Source organism: Anomaloglossus baeobatrachus, chromosome 8, assembly GCF_048569485.1.
Source record: "Anomaloglossus baeobatrachus isolate aAnoBae1 chromosome 8, aAnoBae1.hap1, whole genome shotgun sequence".
Taxonomy (NCBI): Eukaryota; Metazoa; Chordata; class Amphibia; order Anura; family Aromobatidae; genus Anomaloglossus; species Anomaloglossus baeobatrachus.
The window spans coordinates 119,204,098-119,217,415 of NC_134360.1; the positions used below are offsets into that span (position 1 = coordinate 119,204,098).

General features: G+C 48.1%; 1 protein-coding gene across 1 annotated transcript in view; it reads left to right on the forward strand.

The window, feature by feature from the left end:
• MYH9 (myosin heavy chain 9) overlaps positions 1 to 13,318 on the forward strand; it is a 329,257-nt gene that overhangs the window by 92,587 nt on the left and 223,352 nt on the right. Inside the window, exons 7-8 of the mRNA XM_075321969.1 lie at positions 1,266 to 1,329; positions 7,467 to 7,565. Of these exons, the coding sequence (XP_075178084.1) occupies positions 1,266 to 1,329; positions 7,467 to 7,565 (163 nt within the window). The remainder of the gene's footprint in view (positions 1 to 1,265; positions 1,330 to 7,466; positions 7,566 to 13,318) is intronic.

Sequence of the window (13,318 nt, forward strand, 5' to 3'; positions counted from 1 at the left end):
ACACAAAAAAGAATCAGAAACCAAATGTAAAATAAGTAATCTTTATTATGAAAAAATGTTAAACAAGATGAGGTGTAGTAACAAGGAAGGTGCACAAGATGGCGTACCAGAACAGAGGATAGAAAGTGTCCGTTTTTAAAGGAACGTGATACATGCCAAACACTACAGAACGCCTCCCTGACGAAGGCTTGTACCGAAACATGCGTAGGTGGGATCTGGCGCCATTCCAGGGGTAAGTGATCCTTGGTTTATTTACTTCATTTGCGCCATCTGATTCTTCACCTGTCACAGGGTCTTTCTATTCTTTGACTTACATGTTAATTTAAACTGTGACTGGGTGTTATTCTGTACGGTTTGGCATGTATCACGTGCCTTTACACCCCAACCAGACCCTTTTTTTTTTTTTTTTTTTTTTTTTCTTTTTTCCTCTCTCCTCTGTTCCTGGTAAGCCATCTTGTGCACCTTCCTTGTTACTACACCTAATCTTGTTTAACATTTTTCCATAATAAAGATTACTTACTTTAGTGTGTGTGTGTGTGTGTTTGAATCTGTATACCCATATTGTGAATAATGGGTGGTGGTATAATTTCTCACTTGGCTGAAAATTTGTTTGAATATGCCAACAATGAAATGACAATGTTCAATGCAATGGAAACGTCTGTTCCAATACAACTGGGAAAATGAGGAGGTATTCTCCATGCTGTGGGCTTCGTCCAGCAGAAATGTCCAGTTCATGTGATTTTCCTCCTTTGGCAGAAGGAGCACAAGTGACTGGGCAAATGGAAATTCTGGTTGAGCCCCCTTTTTGTCCCCTTAGCTTCCACCTTTGAGTCTTTCAGTCTTGGGACGTGATGGGATTATAGATGGGCTGAATACAGTAAAGGTCACAATTTTTAGATTTATATTTCTTTTTAAATATTTTAAATGTGTAATTTCTTTTGCATCTCACAAATACTTGCTACTTTTGTGCTTTTGTATATCTCAAACACAACTCACTCTCTCCTCCTGCGTGACTGACATCCTTTATGTTGTGTGCTCGTGCAGAGGAGTTCAGTCGAGCAGGTGGCAGTGCTGAGCAATTTCTACAGTCCCAGATATATTTGGGATGTCTATGAATGTCACTTGGAACGTCCCTTTCTTTTAGTTAGGCTTTTTTTTTTTTTTGCATTTTCTTCCAGTCTTCTTTACCATTTATTTTTAGCAAGAGAGCATTAATTTAAAAAGAAATAAACACTTCTGCACAATTAACTCTTATTTTACTCAAGGGCAAGTTTATTCGGATTAACTTTGACGTGAACGGCTACATTGTTGGAGCAAATATAGAAACCTGTATCCTTTTTATTCTCCCCACAGCAGCCCCTAACCCCTCCATGTACAGTCATGGAGTTCATACATGGCACTTCTATTCTCATTTCTTTCTCATGCATGTGTATTTACAAGTTACCAAAACCCATAGAAGAAAAATTACCCCCCCCCTTCCATTGAGCATGTATCTCAGTGTTAGGAGGGTTGGTAACATAACATATTTTTGTATTCCCACAGGAATCACTAAAAGCTAAAGTTTACTGTAAAACTTGTCATCCACCTTAGCGGTCTATGGAGTCCATGATGGGCGACCAAGCCCTTACACCTGCACTCCTTTACACTAGCCGGCCTGTTACCAGAAACTACCGCTGATTTGGCTACATAGAAGCTGATTAGCGGGCATGTAATATGCTGTATTAGACAGGCTCACAAGCGGCAATATGTTACAATAAAAATCCTGTACTTAAAGGGAATCTGTCACCAGATTTGTCCACTATAAGCTACAGCCACCACCAGTGAGCCCTTGTATACAGCATCCTGGAATACTGTATGGAAGTGCCCAGGCTGCTCTGTAAAGTGAAAAATGTCTTATTCTACTCTCCTGCAGGGCAGTATGGTCTGATGGGCATCTCTGGTCTCGGTCTGGCGCCTCCTATTTTCTTGCAATCACTATCCTCCTTCCCAGCTCCGTGTGGATGAGATGTCCTATGTCATTTATACAGAGTCCTCCATTGCACAGGTGCACTTTTTTTTTTTTCTTTTTCCTCTGCCCGGCTGAGGGCAGATAATATTGTAGTGTGCATGTGCGAGCGGTCTTTGACCTTTTCCTGTGCCTGCACATTACAGAATTTGCTCTGCTCTGGAGGACAGATAAGGCTATGTGCGCACGTGTGCGTAATTCATGCAGTTACGCTGCGCTTTGTAGCGCAGCGTAACTGCATGCGTCCTGCGTCCCCTGCACAGTCTATGCAGATTGTGCAGGGGCCGTGCGCACGTGGCGTCTTAGAGTGCAGCGCTTCGGCTGCTGCCCGAAGAGCTGCGTTCAAGAAGTGACATGTCACTTCTTTCGTGCGCTTTGCCGGCAGCTCCTGCTCTGTCTATGGTAGGAACTGCAGGCAGAGCGCATGGAATCGGCTTTTTTTTTTTTCTACGGACATTTTCTGCAGAGATTTGAAGCGCACGTGTGCTCTTCAGATCGCTGCAGAAATTTCTGCAGGGCTAGTACGCAACGTGCGCACATAGCCTAAAAGTGCACATGCACAGGAACTCAATGGAGGCCTCTGTGTGGATATAGGATGCCTCAGCCACACGAAGCTGGACGGAGGACATTAGACCAGACCGCCCTGCACGTGGGTTTTTTGTTTTTTGTTCTTGGTTATACAGAGTGGCCTGGGGTCTTATATACAGCATTCTAGAGTGTGGTATATAAGAGCTTACTGGTGGTAGCCTCAGCTTTTCAAGGACAAATCTGGTGACTGTTTCTCCTTAAGCAGAATTATTGCCTCTTAGCAGCTGATTGTTCATTCAGTTCCTGTCATACCTAGTGGTATGACCCCTCCACGCTGAACTTACACCCTCACAGACCCTAAGGCCTTGTGTGCACGCTGCATTTTTTTTGCTGTTTTTGCGCATTTTTTGGGTGCAGTTTTGGTCCCAAAACTGCATGAATTTCCTTCCCAAGCAAAGTCAGACTTCAAACGCATGCGTTTTTGATGTGTTTTTCCTATGGGTGCATTTTTGTGAGGGTGTATTTTTTTTTTTTTTTTTTTCTTTTTTTCTTGGGGCCAAAAAGCTGTAGCTTTGTGGTCAATAAAAAAAACCGCAACGTGCTCATAGCCTAATGTTTCAGAGGCTGGCAGACTGTGGTCACTTTATTACAGCAGCTATAACTGTTGTACACTTTGTATCCTGTTAATCTTCAAAAGACCTTCCTCTGAGTGGAAGACCATTGATGGCTGCTGTGATAGTGTGGGGCACTATACTAGATGTGCTTCATTCTTAGCCTATGTCCGCACGTTGCGTCGGAGTACCTGCAGTTTATTCTGCACGTTTTCCTTCCCTTGGTTTTTGACCAAATGGCTTTTGACAATTTTTTAGCGCTAAAAACGCATGCGTTTTTAGCGCTTTTTACATGCGTTTTCACCTGCGTTTCTGCAGATGCGTTTTTGAGATCAAGACACTGAGAAATAAAGTTGGATTAGTCAAAAAGAATGAAAGAGAAAAAAAGGATAAAATTAACTTTTAATAAAAATATATGGAACATTATCAATTTTAATGATCAAATAGTGGTTATGCACATTTTAACAGGAAAATTGGTGAATTTTATTATTTTTTAACATTTAAATTTTCGGTTAGTGTGTGTGTGTGTGTGTGTGTGTGTGTGTGTGTGTGTGTGTGTGTGTGTGTGTGTGTGTGTGTGTGTGTGTGTGTGTGTGTGTGTGTGTGTGTGTGTGTGTGTGTGTGTGTGTGTGTGTGTGTGTGTGTGTGTGTGTGTGTGTGTGTGTGTAGGAACATTAGAACCCATTAATTTTTGCCCAGAAAAGCATGCGTTTTTGAAGCCAAAAACGCAGTTGAAAAGCAGGTAAAAAGCATGAAAAACGCATGAATTGTGCTTTGGGTTGCATTTTGCCATTTCTCATTGACTCCAATGTTAAGGAAACGCTGCAGAAATGGCAAAAACAACTGACATGCTGCTTCTTTTTCAGCATGGTATTTGACCACAGATATGCAAATTAGACGCTGCAGAAAAAAAAAGCAAAGTGCAGACAGGATTTCTGCTTTTCCCATAGACTTTGCTGGCAATCAAACGCATGCGTTTTAGCGCAAAAACGCTGCTGCTAAAAACGCTGCAGAAACGCGTTAAAAAACGCAACGTGCGAACATAGCCTTACACTGAACTCTCCACCTCAAGCAGCAAGATCTTGTGGAATTGGACAGATTAGGCTGCTTTCACACTACGTGTTTTTTTTTTTTTTTAACATGCGTCATGAGCGTTTTTTTTAAGGCAAAAACTGATCCAGTGCAAATGCGTTTTCATTTCAATGCATTTGCAAAGGACTCGCATCAACATGTGTTCACCTGCGTTTGCGTGCGTTATAGGATCCAGCGACTTGCAGTTTTTTAACTTTTTACAAAAACTCTACTTGTAGCGTTTTTGAGCTGTTTGCAAATACTGCAAATTGCTGGATCCTGACTATACTGCATGCAAACTCATGTGAACGCTGGCATGCTGATAGACAGGATCCTGCTTGCTCTACTGAGCATGCCCAGAAACCAGCCTCGCGTGATCAGTACCTCTCCCCCCCCTACCTCTCTCTCTCTCCTACCTCTCCCCACCCCCCTTACCTCTCTCCCCCCCCTTACCTCTCTCCCCCCCCCTTACCCTCTCTCCCCCCCTCCTTACCTCTCTCCCCCCCTCCATACCTCTCTCCCCCCCCCCTCCTTACCTCTCTCCCCCCCTCCTAACCTCTCTCCCCCCCCTCCTTACCTCTCTCCCCCCCTCCTACCTCTCTCCCCCCCTCCTTACCTCTCTCCCCCCCCTCCTTACCTCTCTCCCCCCCTCCTTACCTCTCTCCCCCCCTCCTTACCTCTCTCCCCCCCTCCTTACCTCTCTCCCCCCCCCTCCTTACCTCTCTCCCCCCTCCTCACCACCCCCTCCCCCACCTTACCTCTCTCCCCCTCCTTACCTCTCTCCCCCCCCCTCCTTACCTCTCTCCCCCCCTCCTTACCTCTCCCCCCCCCTCCTTACCTACCTCACCCCCCCCCCTCCTAACCTCTCACCCCCCCCCCTCCTTACCTCTCTCCCCCCCCCACCTACCTCCCCCCACCACCCCCCCCCCCTCCTTACCTCTCTCCCCCCCCCCTCCTTACCCTCTCACCCCCCCTCCTTACCACTCCCCCCCCCCTCCTTACCTCTCTCCCCCCCCTCCTTACCTCCTCCCCCCCCTCCTACCTCTCACCCCCCCACCTACCTCTCCCCCCCCCTCCTTACCTCTCTCCCCCCCCTCCTACCACTCTCCCCCCCCCCCTACCTCACACCCCCCCTCCTTACCTCTCTCCCCCCCCTCCTTACCTCTCACCCCCCCCCCTACCTCTCACCCCCCCTCCTACCTACCTCTCTCCCCCCCCTCCTTACCTCTCACCCCCCCCTCCTACCTCACTCCCCCCCTCCTTACCTCTCCCCCCTCCTTCCCTCCCCCCCCTCCTTACCTCTCTCACCCCCCCCTCCTTACCTCTCTCCCCCCCCCTCCTTACCTCTCTCCCCCCCCCCTCCTAACCTCTCTCCCCCCCCTCCTTACCTCTCTCCCCCCCCTCCTACCTCTCTCCCCCCCCTCCTTACCTCTCTCCCCCCCCTCCTTACCTCTCTCCCCCCCCCTCCTTACCTCTCTCCCCCCCCTCACCCTTACCTCTCCCCCCCCCCTCCATACCTCTCTCCCCCCCCCTCCTTACCTCTCTCCCCCCCCTCCTTACCTCTCTCCCCCCCCTCCTTACCTCTCTCCCCCCCCTCCTTACCTCTCCTCCCCCCCCTCCTTACCTCTCTCCCCCCCCCTCCTTACCTCTCTCCCCCCCCTCCTTACCTCTCTCCCCCCCCTCTCTCTCCCTCTCCTCCCCCCCCCCTCCTTACCTCTCTCCCCCCCCTCCTTACCTCTCTCCCCCCCCCTCCTTACCTCTCTCCCCCCCCCTCCTTACCTCTCTCCCCCCCCCTCCTTACCTCTCTCCCCCCCCCTCCTTACCTCTCTCCCCCCCCCTCCTTACCTCTCTCCCCCCCCTCCTTACCTCTCTCCCCCCCCTCCTTACCTCTCTCCCCCCCCTCCTTACCTCTCTCCCCCCCCCCCCCTCCTTACCTCTCTCCCCCCCCCCCCCCCCTCCTTACCTCTCTCCCCCCCCCCCCCCCTCCTTACCTCTCTCCCCCCCCCCCCCTCCTTACCTCTCTCTCCCCCCCCCCCCCCGCTTACCTCTCTCTCCCTCCCCCCCCCTTACCTCTCTCTCCCTCCCCCCCCCCTTACCACTCTCTCCCTCCCCCCCCCCCTTACCACTCTCCCTCCCCCCCCCCTTACCACTCACCCTCCCCCCCCCCTTACCTCTCTCTCCTCCCTCCCCCCCTTACCTCTCTCTCCCTCCCCCCCCTTACCTCTCTCTCCCTCCCCCCCCCTTACCTCTCTCTCCCTCCCCCCCCTTACCTCTCTCTCCCTCCCCCCCCCTTACCTCTCTCTCCCTCCCCCCCCCCTTACCTCTCTCCCTCCCCCCCCCTTACCTCTCTCTCCCTCCCCCCCCCCTTACCTCTCTCTCCCTCCCCCCCCCTTACCTCTCTCTCCCCTCCCCCCCCCTTACCTCTCTCTCCCCTCCCCCCCCTTACCTCTCTCTCCCTCCCCCCCCTTACCTCTCTCTCCCTCCCCCCCCCCCTTACCTCTCTCTCCCTCCCCCCCCCCTTACCTCTCTCTCCCTCCACCCCCCCCTTACCCTCTCTCTCCCTCCCCCCCCACCCCTACACCTCTCCCCACACTCGTAACCAAGGTAAATATCGGGTATCCAAGCAAGTTACCCGATGTTTACCTTGGTTACGAGCCTCCGCAGCTGTCAGATGTCGGCTCCCAGTCCTTCACATTCAGTCCCCCTCACTCCCGATCACATGACTCCAATGCCCATAAACTTAGTGACAGGATCCTGCAAAATAACACATACATTTTTCTTTGCAAAAAAAACAGGATCCGCTTTTGCAGCAAAATAGGTTCATGGCGCATGCTAAAAAAAACGTAATGGGAAAGCAGCCTTAGGAGTATTAAGTGCCGAGAAGTGATGTATCGCCACGGGGCAAACTAGACGGCGACTTTCTGTGGTCGTTGATTTGTATATCATGTGCAGACATTTTATTTCAGGGGGAAAAAATAAAAATGTTACACTTGCTTTGTGGCGCATGTAATTGCTTTAAAATTATATTTTATTTTATTTGTTCCCTAAAACGTGCTAAGTCACTTGAAATTGCTTTTCCAATTTAAAACCCTTAGGAAATTTATAATGATTATATTTGCCTTGCTGTGCGGTGCTATATTCGATTTGTTCAAAGGAGGCTAGTATCATTGCTACGCTACAGAGTGAAAAGTCAAAGAACAGTTCATTTTTCTGTCCTAGTTGATGATTAGTGTTTCTTGACCACATCTCAGATTTATTGGAGAAATCTCGTGCAATTCGACAAGCTAAAGATGAACGAACGTTTCATATTTTTTACTATCTATTGTCAGGAGCAGGAGAACACCTAAAAAGTAAGTACTTTAAATCACTTCTGTATCGATGGGGGTGGGGGGAAATTACACTTTGGACGTCTTCATAATGCTATAGTCACTGTGGTTCAAAAAATAAACTGGCAACATTGGGACTACACCCTAAGGCTAGGTTCGCACACTGCGTCTTTTTGACGCTGCGTTTTTGGCTGCTAAAAACGCACAAAAACACACCTACGTCAAAAAACGCATCAAACGCATGAGTTTTTGCAGCGATTTGGTGCGTTTTTGGCTGCGTTTTTGATCTCTGCGTTTTGCTGCGTTTTTCAAATGCATTGCATGGGCGGAAAACGCAGGAAAGAACTGACATGTCCATTTTTTTTTTTTTTTTTTTTTTTTTTAACTCAACGCAGGTAAAAAAAACAGATGTGTGCGGACAGCAAAAATGAAAACTCATAGACTTTGCTGGGGAAGCAAAGTCCTGCAGTTTTGAGGCCAAAAACGCACCCCAAAAACCCCGCGAAAAACGCACTGTGCGCACATAGCCTATGGCTGAATCTGAACAATTGAAGAAAATTGTAGGTTGTGATATAGATAGATATTAATGTATCCAAATGATTTGGCCTAAAAATCTGCAATGAAAATCGTCCAGTGCTGCATGTTTTAGTTTACAATTTGTGTGCAGAATACGTCAGTTGGAGCAAATTTTGCCACTTGATAATGTGAGAACAATCAAAGTTTTACTCCAGTGAAAGTGTATCACAGTAGGAAAGGATTTTAAAAACGTACAGGTATTTGGGTTAGGCTACTTTCACAATTGCGTTGGACGGCTTCCGTAGCATTGCGTTGTGTGACGGATGCTACGGATCGTACAAAACGGAAAGCTTTTTTTTTTCTTCTTTTTTACAGTTTTACCGGCAGCAGACTATTGTGAACGATCAGCTGAGCGCGCTCACATGCTGGCGGCCTGGTGCTCAGCTGAGCGCGCTCACATGCTGGCGGCCTGGTGCTCAGCTGAGCGTTAGGCGACCGAGAAACAAAATAAAGTTTCTGTGATTTTAAAAAAAAAAAAAGTTACATGCAGCGTTCGTTCCGCCCGATGCAGCGTCAAAATAACGACGCTGCATCATCTAGCGGATGTAACGCTGACACTTGCGTTAGTGCGTTGTCCATACAAGCCTTTGGAGAATAGCGCAGTGCGTTAACTGACTGCGCTATTCTCCATTGTGACGGACTCCGCTGAACGCAAGTGTGAAAGTACCCTTATGTACCCACTGAGTTTCTCATTTTTGACTCTGCATATTTTCGCTGTCAAGAACATAGCATTTTACAGTTCCAGCAGTGTATGACATTGATAGTAATTTTGTCAACGTGCTTATTTTTTAATGTTGACTTGTCTGCTGAGTGTTCTTCCAATCCGCAATATCAATTTGTCTTGCGTGTACATGTTTTCTGTCCAGAATTTCCATGTTACACTTGCATTAGATATGGAAAATCTGTAGGTAATAAAACAAGCATGTGTTTATTGCATTCATGCTGTGGAAATACATAACGTGTATGTAATCCACACCAAGGAATGTCCGTATCAGGAGGTTTCAAAAGCTAAGCTGCTTTATTTACAGCATGACACCAGACAAAACGCAGCATCAAAAATGCATGTTATAATGCACCCAAAGCATGTAAACGAGCGTGCAGAAATGCCTCAGCATCAAACGTGGATTGTGGCAACCTAGCTGTAAAGCACCACTACAGTGGTTTTTGCTGGTTTTGTTTTTTTATTTCCCAACACCCCCCCTTAATTCTCACTTCCCCAAAACATCTTGAAAATTTCCTGCTCTGTATGTTAATCTGGACTGTCCTATGCCAGTGCTTGCTGTGGAGCCTGTCCCTCCCCTGCGCTGGTCGCCATCCTCTTATGATTGACATAGATAATGCCTCCTGCATCATACACAGCCTGGTGAAGTCTCGTGCCTGAGCAGACACATCACTGACTCACCTATGTATTGGGCTCCCGGAAAAGGGCACAGCAAAGTGCACCTGCACAAGCCGGTGATGTCTCTGCTCAGGCTCGAGATTTTACCAGGCTGTGGATGATGCAGAAGGTGTCAACTGTATCAGAGGACAGTGATTATCGTAGAGAAAAGGGACAAACACTCCACAGCACGCACATCCATCCAACTGGATACTCATTACCACACAGCACGCAGGACTTTTTCGAAGGCCTTGTGCGCACTAGGCGTTTTTGCTGCGTTTTTAGCAGCGTTTTTTACCGCGTTTTTGTGCTGAAAACGCAGTGACATTGCTTCCCCAGCAATGTCTATGGGTTTTCATAAGTGCTGTCCGCACACAGCGTTTTTTTGTAGCTGCGTTTGTGGTGACCACAAAAATGCAGCATGTCAATTATTTCTGCGTTTTTCCCCCATTGAGTTCAATGAGATGTTCAACAACGCAATGAAAAACGCATATAGCTGCGTTTCTATGACTAAAAACGCAGCTATAAACGCAAGGGGTGGGCAGTATAGTGACGTGTACAGGAAGAGGATTCCTTCTGTTGGTAAACACAGAAGCATGAATCCTCCCGGTACCGTCACCGCTGCTTCCACAACCCACCCGGTGCCATGTCTGCTCCGTGTGGCGCCATGTCTGGGCGGGAGGTGGAGGCAGCGGCGAAAACAAAAGTTAACAGTAGAAAAAAAAATGTCATATATACTCACCTGTCTGCAGGGTCCCGGTGCCATGCCCGCTCCTGTCCCGGTCCCGCCGCTCTGGCTGTGTGCAGTCTCCCTGGGGCACGTACGAAGCTTGCAGGACCTGGCGGTGGATCACCTGATGCAGTCACCTGACTCATCAGCTGATCGTAATTCTCGCGGTGTCACCGGCTTTTTCGCGCCCAGCCGGCTATCAGCTGATCCTGCCGTCAGGAGACTTCATCAACTGATTACCGGCAGCTGCTGCAGCGATGGGACAGGATCAGACTCTCATCCGATCGCTGCAGGAGCTGCCGATAATTAGCACAGACGTGAGTATTTTTATTTTTTTTTTTTTTTGCAATGATGCATCAGCTGATTGTATAAAAGCCGATTATACAATCAGCTGATATGTGATGTGCTTCAGCCCCTAGAACCTGACACATCATCTGATCGCTTTGCCTTCCAGCAAACCGATCAGATGATATTGGATCCGGATTTGACGGCGCGGGACCCTGACCCAGGATTACTGCGGAGGGGGGTTCTTTATTTCAATAAAGATGGAGTCACTAATTGTGTTTTATTTCTAATAAAAATATTTTTCTGTTTTTTTTTTTATCATTACTAGAAATTCATGGTGGCCATGTCTAATATTGGCGTGTCACCATGAATTTCGGGCTTAGGGCCAGCTGATAATATACAGCTAGCCCTAACTCCATTATTACCCAGCGAGCCACCTGACATCAGGGCAGCTGGAAGAGTTGGATACAGCGCCAGAAGATGGCGCTTCTATGAAAGCGCCATTTTCTGGGGTGGCTGCGGGACTGCAATTCACAACGGGGGTGCCCAGAAAGCATGGGCACCCTGCACTGTGGATTCCAATCCCCAGCTGCCTAGTTGTACCCGGCTGGACTCAAAAATTGGGCGAAGCCCACGTCATTTTTTTTTTAATTATTTCATGAAATTCATGAAATTCATGAAATATAGAAAAAAGGGCTTCCCTATATTTTTGGTTCCCAGCCGGGTACAAATAGGCAGCTGGGGTTGGGGGCAGTCTGTACCTGCCTGCTGTACCCGGCTAGCATGCAAAAATATGGCGAAGCCCACGTCATTTTTTTGGGGGGCAAAAAACTCCTTCATTCAGTCCTGGATGGAGGATGCTGAGCCTTGTAGTTCTGCAGCTGCTGTCTGCTCTCCTGCATACACTAGTTCTGCAGCTGTCTGCTCTCCTGCATACAATGAACATTTTGAAGAAGGAAATGACATCAGACTTTTTTTTTTTTTTTCCATCAACAATCTTTAATGGAATTGTGCACTGATCAAAAAAGCAGTGAGCAAAAACGCAGCAAAAAACGCACCAAATCGCGGTAAAACGCATGCGTTTTTTAGCCGCAGGTGCGGTTTTGAGACAAAAACGCACATAAAAACGCAGCGTGAAAAAACGCCTAGTGCGCACATACCCTAAGAGTTCTTGGCACCTTTTTATGGTGCTGCTGAAGGTGGTGTTTTGGGTTATACATAAAAAAATCTGGTTCCCTTTTTAAACTAGCTGTTGCTCTAATCTAGAGCCAAAGCGCTCGCAGTCTTGTGACCTCGCTGCAGTATTCTTATACTTCAGTTTTGCTGTGGCATCTTACAAGCACAGCTATTGTAATGAAGTTTATGAAAAATGCAGTCCAGTAATTGGCCAGTAGGTCATTGAGCCCACAGTCTAACACCATCCTCCCCTATCACAGGACTCTTATGCTCCCGTCCCAATCACCTTTTCAGATGTTATGTTTTTCATTTGAGGCGTTTTGTGTTGTTTTTTTTTTTTTTTTTTTTCTCCCAGTTTTCAATATGGTAGTATTTAGTTTCACAAAAGTGATCCAGCCAGCTTCAGTGCTCCCATGCAAAAGTGTCTTGTGACAATGTACCTCTGGCCTGTAAGGTCAGTCAGAATTTGAAAGCATCTTAAAGGTAACCTATCAGAAATTTAGCTTGAAACCTAAGTTTCCCCCTCTGCAGCTCCTGGGCTGCATTCTAGCAATGTTCCTGTTTATGTGCCCCATTTCTTACCAAAATAAAGACTTTATAAAGTGGTACCTTTTTTTTGTATTGAAATCTTGATAATGGTACACGGTGGCGGGCTCTCTGGTGGCCGTTAGTCTGCCTCCTGTCGCTTTAGGGCGTCCCCCATCGCTCCATTCCATACTTCAGGACGACGCCCACTGCGCCCGAGGTGCCGCGCACGCAAGGACCGCTGGTCACGTGTGTCGCAGGCACGAGATTATGGCCGGCGCTGTGATTGCATCGCAAGTGCCCGCCCTTTCCCTTCTGCCTCCAGCGTTCTGCGGTGGTGTCCTGCTCCGCTCCTCCCATCTATTTCCTGCTGCAGGGTAAGATGGGAAAAGAGGTGACGTCGGGCCATCTGGCCAGCGCTTGCGCAGAACGCTGGTGGCAGAGGGGAGAGGGCGGGCACTTGCGATGCAATCTCAACGCCGCCCATAACCTCGTGCCTGCGCACACGTGACCAGCGGTCCTCGCGTGCGCAGCACCTCGGGTGCAGTGGGCGGCGTCCTGAGATGAAATGGAGCGATGGGACGGCCTAAAGCGACAGGAGGCAGACTAACTGCCACCAGAGAGCCCGCCCCCGTGTACCATTATCAAGATTTCAATACAAAAGGTACCACTTTATAAAGTCTTTATTTTGGTCAGAAAGGGGGCACATAAACAGGAACATTGCTACAATGCAGCCCAGGAGCTGCAGAGGGGGAAACGTTTAGGTTTCAAGCTAAATTTCTGATGACAGGTTCCCTCTAAACACTTCATACAGCACATTGAAGCTGTTAAAGGGAACCTGTCAGCAGAAATTTCGCAATAAAACTAAGATTCCCCCTCTGCAGCTCCTGGGCTGCATTCTAGAAAGGTTCCTGTTGCTACTGTGCCCCCTTTGAGACCTAAATAATTAATTTATAAATTCTTACCTTTTTTGTATGCAAATGTTTTTTTTTTATTGTCACGGGGGCGGACTGTCTTGCATCCGTTATTCGCCCTCCTGATGCTGTACGCCGTCCCCCATTGCTCATTTACATACACGAGGACGCCCTCCTCATGTAACTGTCCTCC